This window comes from Rhizophagus irregularis, chromosome 2 (genome assembly GCF_026210795.1).
Source record: "Rhizophagus irregularis chromosome 2, complete sequence".
Lineage (NCBI taxonomy): Eukaryota > Fungi > Glomeromycota > Glomeromycetes > Glomerales > Glomeraceae > Rhizophagus > Rhizophagus irregularis.
The window spans coordinates 5835577-5849740 of NC_089430.1; the positions used below are offsets into that span (position 1 = coordinate 5835577).

A 14164-nucleotide genomic window follows, 5' to 3' on the forward strand; every position below is an offset into this window, starting at 1 on the left:
GGATTTATAGGGGTGGAAGGAAATAATTTATGCCTGATTAATGTTTCGACCAAACCTTCACAAGTTGGAAATTTTGCTTTAAATATTCCTATTTAATGCAATATTTATTTAATTGAAAATTTTATTAAAGTATAACAAATAAGATTTATACTTTACCTTTTAAATTAATGATTGATATTTCCTTAATTTCATGCTCACAAAATCCTGTACATAATTGTGGTAGTTTTATTTCTTCTTTATCAAAAATATTACTTATAAAAACTTTTCTATGAAATAAATTTATATCCTTATGATATAAAGTATTACACTCTAAACACAAATAAGTATTAAGACCACAATCTAAACAATAACAAATGGCAGGTGAATTACATTTGAAGCATTTGGAGTCCTTATTAATTGCATTATTTTCTATCATAATGTCAAATAATTTTGGTGAGATTTTTCTCCAATTTTCGGACAAATTTTTTTGAGCATTTTTATATGTATTTTTAGCAGAACTATAGTTTTCATCTTCTTTTATAATATCAATATCTATCCATTCATCATTGTTTCTATCTTCATCCACTATTTCAGTAGATTTATATATATTTTCAGATAAATTTTTGGCTCGATATTTGTTACTTCCTTTTGCATATCGATTAATAACTACTTTTTTTGCATTTTTTTTATTTGAAGAAACTAAATAAGGCCTGTAACTAATTTTACCTAAAAATAAAAGATATTAAGTAACAATTTAAATATATTTCTTTAATAACAATAATATAAATACCTTTTTTATTCAAATTTCCTTTATTCATATTAAATATGTAAAAAGAATAAATTTACAAAAAAAAAATTTTTCGGGATTGATCAAACTAAATTAGCCAATTAGACTACTTGCTGCAGATCAAATCTATTTATAAAATAAAAGCAGATTAGCAGATATTACCATAAGTACCTTATAACACTGCCTAATACCTTAGGTATAAATCAATTTACCAGGTTTAAAACATTTAATTAGATCGGGTGTATACATACATCCTGCTGTATTAAACAAATTTAATGTACGAAAGATTTCATTCAACTTATAGTAATGGTTTAATGGTTTAATATTCTTAATTTAAGAAAATAAAAAAAATCTATATATTATGATATTTTGGGTCGGTATTAAATATAGAAGCTAAAATGGGCCTTTTAAGCAATGCACGGTAACTTTAATTTATACTGAACTATTACTTTAAGAATCTTTTATTTCAATAATTTTAATAATATTTAGTAAAGATTTTATAATAATTCCCTACTTCAAAAAAAAAACAATACAAATTTAACTAAAAATTAATAAATGCTAAAACTCATTAATCTAGTTCCATTATTTCATATGCTGACAATTTATCAAATAAAATTTTTGTATTTAATGGTCGTACTCCTTCATTTAAATTTTCTATTGAATTGATATCAAGTGCTTCCATAAATATTTCATAAAAATGGTTGGTGGATTCAAAATCAGATACGTGCATTCCTACTTTAATTATCTGATTAAAGGATATTCCTGCACTAACGATATGTTGTAACCTCATTGCACTTGTTTTAAAACGTCGTTCTGAACATTCTGAAATGCCTTCTTGAATACAAATAATCTCTTTTACAAATGTCCTTTGTTTACCCTTCTGATTTGGAAAATTTGATTCTGCCACAACATTAATTTCATTATAAATATCAATCAAGGACATCCTATGATAAAACTTGAATACATTGAACGCTATTCCAATTTTTTCTATTTGGTTCTTTTGGAGGGCCCACTGCTTGACTCTTTGTATACCACTTGTTTTATCTATAATCTTAATTGGTTCAGCAGTTAAAAGATTAAGGGAGTGCGTTAAATTATTATTTTGTAAATCCGATTCATTAACCATATCTTTATCTGCCAATTTTTGAACTGGTGAATCATGAGTATTTGATTGAAGATCATCCATAACTAGTTTTCGGAGTTTTTCACCAAATTTTTTGAATTTCTTCTCTTTTAATTCTTTAGCTTCAAGGTTTTTTTTTGCTTTATCTATTGATTTAAGAAATATAATAGATTATATAAATATAAATTAATAATAATTATATTTATTAGTTCAATAAAAAACAGAAATACCTTCAGTTTCTTCATTTTGTATATCGTCATTTTCTACATCAATCTCCATAATTTCTACATCTTCGTCCACTTCATTTTTATTATCTACATTAATTTTTACAACTTCTATGCTTTCATTTACATTATCTCTTACTTTCTTTCCTTTAATTAAAGAGACAAATGATAATGGAACTGATGTTGAAGATGGTGATGGTTGAATTAATGTTGAGAACGAAGATGAAGATGAAATTAAAGTTGGGGACGACGATAACATATCATTTTTCTGCATATATTCGTTGATTTTAGCGATCCATTTTTCTATTAAACATTTAAAATCTTTTAGTTTTTTCCATTCTGCATAAATAGGTAGAATATCAGCCCCCCATTTTATATCCTCTCTTGTAGGTTGTTTGATTTCGTTATTATATCCAAATTTTTTGTGGCATCTGGAATTTAATTTCTCCCAAATTTCATCAGAATCATCTTCAATTGATTGATTAACGGTATTTAAATCATCATTTAAAACTGTAATATAATCTTCTAATTTAAAAGGTTTAGAAGAAGTTGATATAGACGGGGATGACATTGATGGCAAATTATTAGATGCAGTAGAAGTTGTAGATATGTTATCAACTAGACTAGTTTCGTTATTATCATTATCTGATGATACGACTGTTGAAAATGATCCATCAAAACGCGCCAGGGTTTCAAACTTCTTCAATTCAGACTAAAGTAAATTTTAATATATTAAATAAAATTTTAATAAAATGTAAATTTTAAAATTAAAACACATTTGTATTATATATAACACTATTTACCAGCAAATTATTATTTTCAGCTTTAAGTGCTTCGAGTTTTTCCTAATATGCATATAAAAATATAAATATAAATTATAGAGAAAAAAAGAATTTAATTTTAATAATCTTACTTCTAAATTTTCATAATAATTATTATCCTTCAAATCGATCATCAATCTATCTTTATGTTTTCCATATATGACGACAGCTGTACGATCGTTGATGACAGAAATGTTTTTAAGGCGGCCTTGAAGTTTATTACGAATAAAAGATAAAGCTTCTGAAATTTTTATATTGTCATTATCAGATAATGATAATGAAACTTTATTGTCCTTAAAGTTAAATAAATAAACATATTAAATACATTATAAATAATTTTATTTAACTATAATAACTAAAAGTACAATTTACCTTTATATTATTTGACATTGTAAAAGTTTAAAATTTCGTAAACGTTAAAAAAAAGAAAAATAGGGATTGTTTATGTTATTTTATTCTAGTACATTTGTAATTAATTATTTTTAGAATTAAACGCGTAATGGTAAAATGTTTTACTATTTTTAGAATTAAACGCGTAATGGAAAATGTTTGAAATGTTTTCTATACTATTTATAGAATTAAATGACTTAAACGCGTAATGGGAAAATGTTTTACTATTTTTAGAATTAAACGCGTAATGGAAAAATGTTTAAAATGTTTTCAATACTATTTTTAGAATCAAACGCGTAATGGGAAAATGTTTGAAATGTTTTCTATACTATTTTTAGAATTAAACGCGTAATGGGAAAATGTTTGAAATGTTTTCTATACTATTTTTAGATTGTAACTCAAAATAGAATAATTACTTTAATTACCTGTTAAAAATTATAGAAAACTTATTTATAGTTTGTACTCCGATCAAATGGGGGCTAAAATAATAAAAAAAAATCTATACATTTTATTTGAATTTTTTTAATTAGTAACTATAATACAATTTAAATTACAAAGGATTATTTAATCATAAACGGTCAATTGAAAATAAAATGTAATATATCATCAATCAAATTTAAATTAATGATTACTAAATAAAAAAAGATAGTTATAGGGTTTTTGTGTAAAAATTATTTTCTTGTGCAAATTTATATATTAAATCAATCACAAAAATGATGCAAATTTATTGTGGCATAAAATTCTTCATATTAGGCGAAAAAATTTAACTTCATTTGCGATTATTTTTTCAAGAAATAAATATTACTGATTATCATCATTGCAGCAGATTTATAAAGATTTATGAAATTTGGAAAAAGTCCTGCTGCGCCCTTGGGAATTAAAATTGACTTACAGAAATTTTTCCTAAAAAAATGTCAAATAATGATGCGCCTTTAACACTGGAAAAAAAATTTTTAAAGCTCATTTTTGACTGTTCACTAATAAATTTGGGACTTAAATAGAAATTTGGTGATCAAACATATAATTAATTTGACATGACAGACAAATTTTGGGGTATTTCATAAATCTGCCATGATGTTAATTTTAATTAAGTTGTTATATAAATATTATATATTTATTATGAAACTGAATATTAAACTTTTAATAATTATTTTTATATTTATTATAATCAAATAAAAAAATTCTGATTTTTCGATTTTTCCAATAACTTTTATTACGTCATATTTTGTATTGATTGTCTGATTTCACATGGTATAAAAGTAAATTTGGTTTCGGCTTTTAATGATTATCCTAATTAACGCTAATTAAATTGTTAAAATTCCAATTTTATTTTAAGATTTCTTTGCAAATATTTCAGTACTCTACACCTGGCTTCTATCAACTATTTATAATATAATCCAGTACCATCATTTATTATAGCTAAATTTGAGATAATCAAAATCTTTACTTGTATAATAAAACATGAGACAATAGAGAATACTGTATAAATGAAATATAAATTTAAAGTTTTTCAAAGGGTGCCATTAAACAAAGAAGGTAGACACTTATAGGAGATAGAGCTTTTTCTTTAATTTAATTGTTTTAAAGAAATGTTTCTGAAATTTCTTATTTTTTTTATAGAGATGCCAGCACGCAAAAAATAATAAAGCTCCAGATATTAGTGGGAATGTGGGATTCCATATGACTATTGGAAATATTGTAAAAATTTAACAAAAGGTTTTTGTTAGGAATAATTAATGAGGGTATGGAGTGTGGAGTAATTTTAGGAGAATGGAAAAAAGGTCTAATTTATCCGACTGGAATCAAGATTTGAAATTGATACAACCAATTACTTTAATAGAGACAGCGAGAAAATTATTTTTGAAAATTCTGGTAAATGACTAAGTAAAATTCTAACGAAGGAAAAATTTTGATGGGGACAAATTATGAAAGCTTTAAAAAATGATTTTATATGAGAAAGATTTTATGGGTTAAAAAATATTTACGATCTGCAACTTGAAAGTTTAAGTAAGAATGTTATTTATTTAGCAAATGGTAATGAAAAATTGAGTACTTTATTTAAAATCAAGATAATGCAAGAATAAATGAGATTGTGGACCGCAGTGTGCATAGGAGATATAAATGGTAAAGCAATAAAAGGACGCAATTGTTAGATTAACGATGCAATTAACTTGTTGAAATCAGAAACATGAGTTTATGCAATCATGAGATTTTAGACGAAAATGCAGGGCATAAGATTAAAGGTGGTAATATAGAGATAATAGATCTATTACCTGATTCAGAAATTTAAAGAAGTGCATTATCACGAAGAAAGAAAGAAATTCTCTTTTTAGAACAATTATTGGAAGCAAATCAATTTAGAATAATGAAGTGGAAACATGTTTTATAGGAAATGATTTGAGTTTTAGAGGTAAAATACCTAATTGGTTTAAGATTGTAGAAAACGAAGTGAGAGAAAATAAAGAGATGAGAAATTTAATATAAAAATAAAAATTTTGATAGAAATAATATTCATATGAAAATTTTTGATGAAAATGAGAAAGTGTCAAGAAATAATTTAATAACATGGAATGATGAAAAAGGATTTCCTATCTTTGGAGAAGATAGGAAAAAATCAAGAAATAAAAATTATAAGAGGATAGGGATACATTGGATCATGATAAATGAGAATATAAATATAGATGATTCACCTACTTTAATTAAATGTAAGGGTTGTAAAAAGAATATAGGTAAAAAAAAATATGAATAAAGAGAGTAAAATTGAATGTTTAATTTATTTAAAATGAAGAAAGTAGGATTATTAGAAAACGGAACGAAGGTTGGAATATCAAACCTTATGAGACATTCCGAAATATTAAAAATAAATGATCTGGTGGAAAAATATTTAAGAGAAGAATAAAAAGAATAAAGATTTAATACAAGAATTGAGATGATAGATAATTTGGTTAATACAAATAAAAATCTGATAGAATTTTAAAGAATAGTATTTTAGAGAAAGACGATTTTAGTTTTAGGAGGAAGGTAAATTTTTTAATGATAGAGGTTATGAAACTAAAAAGTAAAGTTAAGGAAAATGGGAAAAAATCGATTGAATATTTAGTAATGTGGAAGATAAGACATGAAGAATTCGTTACAAAGAATGAGATTAATTTTAACAGAAAATTTAAAGTATTGTTTGAGAATGAATACAAAATTTTATTAAGATGTTTGATAATAGGTATCATTTTATTAAATAGTAATAGCGAATTAATTTTAGGTTTAGATGGGAAATTTTGTGAATTATCAAAGAATTATAGAAAATTTAAGTACAAGACGAAGGTTAGATAATGAATACAATATGGAGTTATTGGTAATAGAAAAGTTTTGATCGCAAATGAATATAAGAACGATTTCGTGTACGGAGAAGGAGGCGAACGATATAAAAATATGTAAAGAAGAAATGGATAAATTCTATTGCAAATGAAAGAAAGCAAAAATGAAACATATATGATAGACTTTAATGAAGGGGGATTAGTGACCAACGAATTCAATTTATATTGGAAATATAATTTGATTTTAGGAGATTTAAGGGGATGGCGAAAGAAAGTTTCAGAAGTGATATGGAAGAACGAAATTTTAAATAGTAAAAAGATTGAAGATTTATTTTCCTATAATTACAGAAATAAATTCGATTGGGTAAAGTCTTTAAAATTTATAAGCAATGGAACAAATTTACATTTTGGCAATGTGCGCAAGAGGACACAAAAGAAAGAGCGTATAAAATTAAAAATTGGATAAAAGAATTACTAACATATAGTGTACTTTTTAAAAGGAAAATATTTGGATTGATAATGATACCTGCCCAAGATGCAATAAGGAAGAAGAAGATTGGTATAATTAATGGAAATGTGAGTGTAATGAATTTTCTGTAAGAGAAATTATAGAGAATTCGATAAAAAGTTGGAGGATGAAAAAAAGATTGATGATTCGACAATATTATGAGATATTAATAGGATTTTGTTCAAGTATTAGAAAAGCCTACAAGAATTTTATTAGGTTTTAGTAGAGAATGGGAGATGCTTAGAGGATTATATAATAACAATTTCTGAAGAAAAAGAATACAATATGATTATAGAAGAATTGTGGTGTTTTTGTTATGAGAATATAAGATTGAAAATATGGGATAAAAGATGTAAAGATGTAGTGGCGATAGAAGAAAAGAAGGATTTAAAGAAAGGTGAGAAAAAGAAACGTAAAAAAGATCAAAAGAGCAAAAGGAGGAGGTAAAGCGAGAAAAAATACAAAATAGCAGATAATATAGAAAAAGATAAAGAAAAAATATAGAAAACAATATTAGAAATAATGGAAGGTATATCAATTACGAAATCATGGGGGTATTAAAATAAATTAGTATAAAAAAATTTTTTAGTATAAAATGCTTTTAGTTATAGAAGATAATTAAAATTTTTAATTATTTTTTAGTGTTTTAAAAATTTTTTTATGTAATCTTTTTGTAATTGATAATAAATGCATTATTAAAATTAAAAAAATAAAAAAAAGGGATAAGTGGATTATAGGTGATGGAAGTTGGAAAAGAGGTGTGATAATTCTGGGCGAGTGGTCACTAATGAAAGTTTCGTTTGGTTTTAAACACATTTCCGTATAATGGAAGTTACTTGTAATCTTACTTTAGTTAAATTTTAGTTTTCTGTTAGGTCTAGAGTTTTTATATATGTTATGTGTGAAAGTTTTTTGTTTTTCTTTTTTTATTTTGTATTGTTTCTTTTGGGTTGAGTGACATCGATTATATATTGTTGTTAGTTCTTTTTGCACGCTCAGGTATATATAATTATATATGCTCTTTGTATTTAAATAGACTGGTTTGCTATAGGGTCATGTGCTTTTTCACATGCCTCTAGGTATTTCTGACGTTAATATGTATATCTATGGTATTGTTTAATAAAGAAATGCAGTGCAAATTTTTTTTAAAAAATAAAATATGGAAGGTTGTTATAGAAATGGGCCAAAGACCTTAGTAGTCTTAACAATAAGAAAGAAATTATGTTATTAAAATAATTAGAACAGCTATTTGTAACTAATATAAGTTAACATCAATTGGCCAATTTTGTTTATGATAATTCGTAATGAAACAAGTGTATCAAAATCATCAACTAATGCGATGGATACTCAAATTAGAGCTTTTAGGATCAAAAAGTTTCTTTAAACATTGCCAACATATGAAATATTATATCAAAGGAAAGTTTTTGGAACTTCTTCAGAGAAATGTATAAGATGTAATGAAGAAACAGAAACATGGGATCATACTACTATATAGTAGCATTGTAACAAGATTCTTCTATTAATTTATGGATAGATGCAGTCAATGTAATTACAGAAGATAATAAAGAAAGAGAAAAGCTTTACAACATAGTAATGTTAAATCAAGATTATTTACATTAAGAATTTACTATATGAGATAATGCGTGGACTTTCTAACATCAAGATTTGGCAATATAAACATTGTAAAGTAGATGATTCAAAGATGTTGAAGATATGTTGTGACTTATATTTGACGTATATATATGAAAAAATTTGGAAAATGAGATGTCAAGAAGTAGTAAGTTCTGAGAAGTCTCAAAGCATAGGTAAATTGGATTAAAAGATAAGGGGATTCTTGATTAGAGAAGGATAAAAGAAGTGATAGAGAAACAGAGGAGTTAAGTATAAATAATAAAAACAAAAAAATTCAGAAAATAGTAAAATTATTAAAAAAATAAAATGAGAAAATATTAGAAATGGTAATGAGTTAAATACCCTAACAGTGAATAAGCAAGCTTTCTAAAAATTCAGTAAAGAGAAGCAATTTGATAAGTTAGTAATTAAAAGTATGTCACCAAAACTTTGAATCATATTTTTTTCGTTATTTATTGTACAAATGATTGTTTGTTTGTTTCAGGTGATTATTAGCCAATCATAATTCTTGATCAAAATAGCTGACAGCCAATTAAAATAACATTTTCATGCTTTTTTCATCACAATCTTTTCATCTTTTTGATCATTTAATCTCTTTACACCCATCTCATAATGGATATTTCAACGTAAAGTTTTTTTGATATACTGTTTAAAAATTATTTACCTTGTATTAATATCTCATATCTGATTCTTTTAGTGATCAACTTTTCAAAGAAAAAGGCGATGGTAATTACAATATAATGTTTTAAATATTAAAATACTTTATACTTTCAGTTTATATTTAAGTTAATTAATTTAATTTAGGTCTTACACAGGAAAAATATGAAAAGATTATTGCTTTACAACAAAAACATGATGCAGAAATCCAAATGTTATCTGATGAATGCCAACTTGAGCTAGCATTTATAAAGGTTAAAAATTTTGAATACAATTCAAAGAATAATTTATTTTGATTTGACCAAATTTTTTATAAATTATAGAGTATCATGAAAGATAATCGAGAACCAGCACCAAAAAAGACTCGCAGTATTAGTTCATGGAATACATTTCAAACTGAATGGTTCAAAAAAAATAGTATGTTCTATAAATATTATTGGTTTAATTTATCATAAAATATTTACTTATTAAAAGAATTATATATTTACTAGAAATTAAAGTTACTACTCCAGGAGCTCAAAAACAATGTGCTGAAGAATATGCATTGCTTAATAAAGAACAATTGAATTCTTTTAAAAACAGAGCTGAAGAATTATCTGAAAATAGATTCAATAAAGAACCAAAATTAATAGAAAGTATAAGACTTCGCAAAGCTGAATTAAATAAACAAATTTGTGAAATTAGAAAATTGGTATGTATATATATTATTAGATTATCAGTTAAAATATAAAATTCTATATAATTAATTATTAAATGCTTGATTTCTAGTATCGAACTTTACAAATTACCTGTGATGTAGAATTTTTGACACTTGTGATTCCTTTAAGCAAAGAATTGAACATCTCTTATTTTGGAACTCCAGTTGGTGAAGAATTTTACAAGTCCTGCTTAAAACTAGACGAAATTCATAACAGTTTTTATCATTTTTCTTGTTTAAAAAAATCAGGTATAATAATATTATTTTATACAAATGTTATAAAAATTAACTAACTTTTTATATTATTCTGTATCAGCTAAAAATGAAATTATTAAACAAGTTACATTTCAAAAAGATATAGAGGATATAACTATGATAGAAAGTGCAGATGATCAATTATCTATTATTGATAAAGAATGTCCAAATAGTAAGAATGCACGTGATAAAGTTAGAAAATATTTACAAGAGAAATTTAGTAAGTAATAATTATAATTTTAAATATAATGGAAAGTTAATAATAATTATACTTAATTAATTATAGATTTGATAACAAAAGAAAGAATACCCTATAAAAATTGGTATAACCAAACTAAATATACTATAATAGGATGGCCTGAAGATGTTTTATTCTGTAATTATTCTGATTTAAGTACTGAAGATAAGAAAAAGATATTAAGTAATTTAAATAACATATATTTTAAGATAAATAATTTGAGTGAATAGTAGAATAGTTAGCATTATAGTTGGTAATAAAATAATTTCCCCAGTTCTAGAACTGGTTATTATGGTCTTTAATCCAAGGTTATAAATTTTTCATCCAATAAAATGATTTAATTTCATTATCATATAATATTAAAATTTCATATTTCAAATTTCATATCAGTTTATTACAAATTAGATATAATTAAATAATGACTGTTAAGTTATGACTGATAATTTCATTGTCTTTCTGATTAAGTCAAAGCTACATACATATAGCAAAATAATTTCAGTTTTATACCAGTCTAAAGAACAATCTTTAAAATGGCTCAAAGGCTGATTTGATCCAGTTCTAGTTAAAAGACTAGTTTTGTTAAAACCAGACTGGATCAGAACAGAACAGACCAATTCATTATATACCAGTAAGCTAATTGTACATTTTAAATCATGTATATTATCATTATATAAAAATTGAAATTAAATATATTAAACCATATGCAATTAATTAAAGAACTTTACAGTTGAATTTGCAACTTATTTAATACTTAAACTCTGGACTATAATTTTGATTGGATAATTAAAAATACTAGTACTAGCTAGTAAAAAAAAAATTTAAATAAGCAACTAAAGTTATACAGTCAAAGCTCGTCATAGTGAACTTTCCGTTCCACTATATAATTTTTTCCTTTATTTTTAAACTGAAGTCCATCATAGTCCATCATTTATTGCAGCGGATTTATGAAATTTGGCAAAAATCCTGCTGCGCCCTCAGAAATCAAAATTGACTTACCAAAACATTAAGCTTTTTCCTAAAAAATGTCAAATAATGATGTGCCTTTAATACTGAAATAATTGGTTAGATAATGGGAAAATTGGTTAGATGCAAGATTTAAGGTACAAAAAAATTTTTTAGAACTCATTTTTGACTGTTCACTAATAAATTTGGGACTTAAATAGAAATTTGATGACTAAAATAATACCTCATCTAATATTTATTTAATTTGACATGACAGACAAATTTTTGGGTATTCTATAAATCCGCCATGATGTATAGGGACATTATTGTCCTAATTTTTAAACTAAAGCCCAACATAGTCCATAATTATGAGAATATTATTGTCCTCATTTTTAAATTGAAGGCGCATCATAGTCCATAATTATGAGGACATTATTGTCCTCATTTTTAAACTGAAGGCGCATCATAGTCCATAATTATGAGGACATTATTGTCCTCATTTTAAACTGAAGGCGCATCATAGTCCATGATTACGAGGACATTATTGTCCTCATTTTTAAACTGAAGGTTTATCATAGTCCATAATTACGTTAGGACATTATTGTCCTCATTTTTAAACTGAAGGTCTATCATAGTCCATAATTATGAGGACATTGTCCTCATTTTTGAACTGAAGGCGCATCATAGTCCATAATTACGAGGACATTATTGTCCTAATTTTTAAACTGAAGGTTTGTCATAGTCCATAATTACGTTAGGACATTATTGTCCTCATTTTTAAACTGAAGGCACATCATAGTCCATAATTATGAGGACATTATTGTCCTCATTTTTAAACTGAAGGCGCATCATAGTCCATAATTACGAGGACATTATTGTCCTCATTTTTAAACTGAAGGTTTGTCATAGTCCATAATTACGTTAGGACATTATTGTCCTCAAGGCACATCATAGTCCATAATTATGAGGACATTATTGTCCTCATTTTTAAACTGAAGGCATGTCATTGTCCATAATTACGAGGACATTATTGTCCTCATTTTTAAACTGAAGGCATATCATAGTCCATAATTACGAGGACATTATTGTCCTCATTTTTAAATTGAAGGCACTTCATAGTCCATAATTACGAGGACATTATTGTCCTCATTTTTAAACTGAAGGTTTGTCATAGTCCATAATTACGTTAGGACATTATTGTCCTCATTTTTAAACTGAAGGCGCATCATAGTCCATAATTACGAGGACATTACTGTCCTCATTTTTAAACTGAAGGCATGTCATTGTCCATAATTACGAGGACATTATTGTCCTCATTTTTAAACTGAAGGCATATCATAGTCCATAATTACGAGGACATTATTGTCCTCATTTTTAAATTGAAGGCACTTCATAGTCCATAATTACGAGGACATTATTGTCCTCATTTTTAAACTAAAGGACTATCACAGTCCATAATTATGAGGACATTATTGTCCTCATTTTTAAACTGAAGGACTATCATAGTCCATAATTACGAGGACATTATTGTCCTCATTTTTAAACTGAAGGCGCAACATAGTCCATAATTACGGGGACATTATTGTCCTCATTCTGAACCAATCAGATCCCGTGGGCTACATATGCCCATGGGCAGTTTATAAGCTATAAGTTAGCGCACGAACATCCAGCTTATAAACTATGTCGATCATTTGGCTGGGGTGTGATTCCGGCGTTACGAACTTAAGCCCGTGATAACCCATTTTTTTTCTTTAAACCGATTTTTTTCACTAAACCGATTTTTTAATATTTTTTGGGGATATAACTTTTTTTTCTATTTACAATCTTTTTTTTTCGAATTTTTTTTTGTTTTTTTGCCTTAAATATATTTTATATGATTTTGGAAAATACCTAGTACGCCAAAAACAATAAATAAATTGGGATTAAATGATTTTTTGGCGTACTACATACTGTATGTCCATGTGGCGCGGTAAATTTAATAACAACAAAAACTTCATGAACTTTATGTTATTCATTTCAAATATCAATAGAACTCCTCCTTATGACAAATAAATTTAAGAGAAGCAGAATATTTTATCTTAATCTGGCAATAATAAATTTATGAACTAAAGTTGTAAGAAAGAATCATGCTACCAACGGTTTGGTATATAACCTCACTAAATTTTTTTAATAAATAATCTTTTTTAAGAGAATTTTTTTTTCAGATTTATATTTTATTTATTCAATTCAAAAACTCTAACTCATATTCAATACTTTAACTGCTGCTTATTTAGTTTTATTTCTTTCATGTGTTCGATCATAAACACTAAATTATAATAATTTTATTATCCTAAATGCGTGTCAAAAGAACTACATATACCGTACATATCAAAAAAAAAACAATATTTTAAGGATAATATACTGTATTATCAAACCTCTACTTTTTATGTAACGTGCCGTGGGTGCTGGTGAAATAAAAGTACCGGCTAGTTAGACCGTCATACATTTTATCAGGGGTTTCTTTTTTTGTAATTATTTTATTCTTTTTGCATTTTACGAGAAACTTGTCTTAAAAATCATACTTTTTTTAAAGAACTTGACCTTTTAACAAAGATTTAGAT

At 25.7% G+C, this 14164-nt stretch overlaps 3 protein-coding genes across 3 annotated transcripts; 2 read left to right on the forward strand and 1 right to left on the reverse strand.

Annotated features, from left to right (window-relative positions):
• Positions 1 to 1334: 1334 nt before the first annotated feature.
• On the reverse strand, positions 1335 to 3324 carry OCT59_012561 (uncharacterized protein; the record flags this gene model as incomplete). The annotated part of the gene is made up of 5 exons (XM_066134570.1): positions 1335 to 2035; positions 2120 to 2825; positions 2917 to 2958; positions 3027 to 3227; positions 3307 to 3324. The coding sequence occupies 5 exons, from the start codon at positions 3322 to 3324 to the stop codon at positions 1335 to 1337; spliced, it is 1668 nt and encodes a 555-aa protein (XP_065989825.1).
• Positions 3325 to 7154: 3830 nt separating this feature from the next.
• On the forward strand, positions 7155 to 7590 carry OCT59_012562 (uncharacterized protein; the record flags this gene model as incomplete). The annotated part of the gene is made up of 2 exons (XM_066134571.1): positions 7155 to 7211; positions 7360 to 7590. The coding sequence occupies 2 exons, from the start codon at positions 7155 to 7157 to the stop codon at positions 7588 to 7590; spliced, it is 288 nt and encodes a 95-aa protein (XP_065989826.1).
• Positions 7591 to 9387: 1797 nt separating this feature from the next.
• Positions 9388 to 10852, forward strand: OCT59_012563 (uncharacterized protein; the record flags this gene model as incomplete). Its single annotated transcript, XM_066134572.1, has 8 exons — positions 9388 to 9401; positions 9473 to 9501; positions 9580 to 9686; positions 9756 to 9849; positions 9924 to 10123; positions 10201 to 10378; positions 10446 to 10604; positions 10671 to 10852. The coding sequence occupies 8 exons, from the start codon at positions 9388 to 9390 to the stop codon at positions 10850 to 10852; spliced, it is 963 nt and encodes a 320-aa protein (XP_065989827.1).
• Positions 10853 to 14164: the final 3312 nt, after the last annotated feature.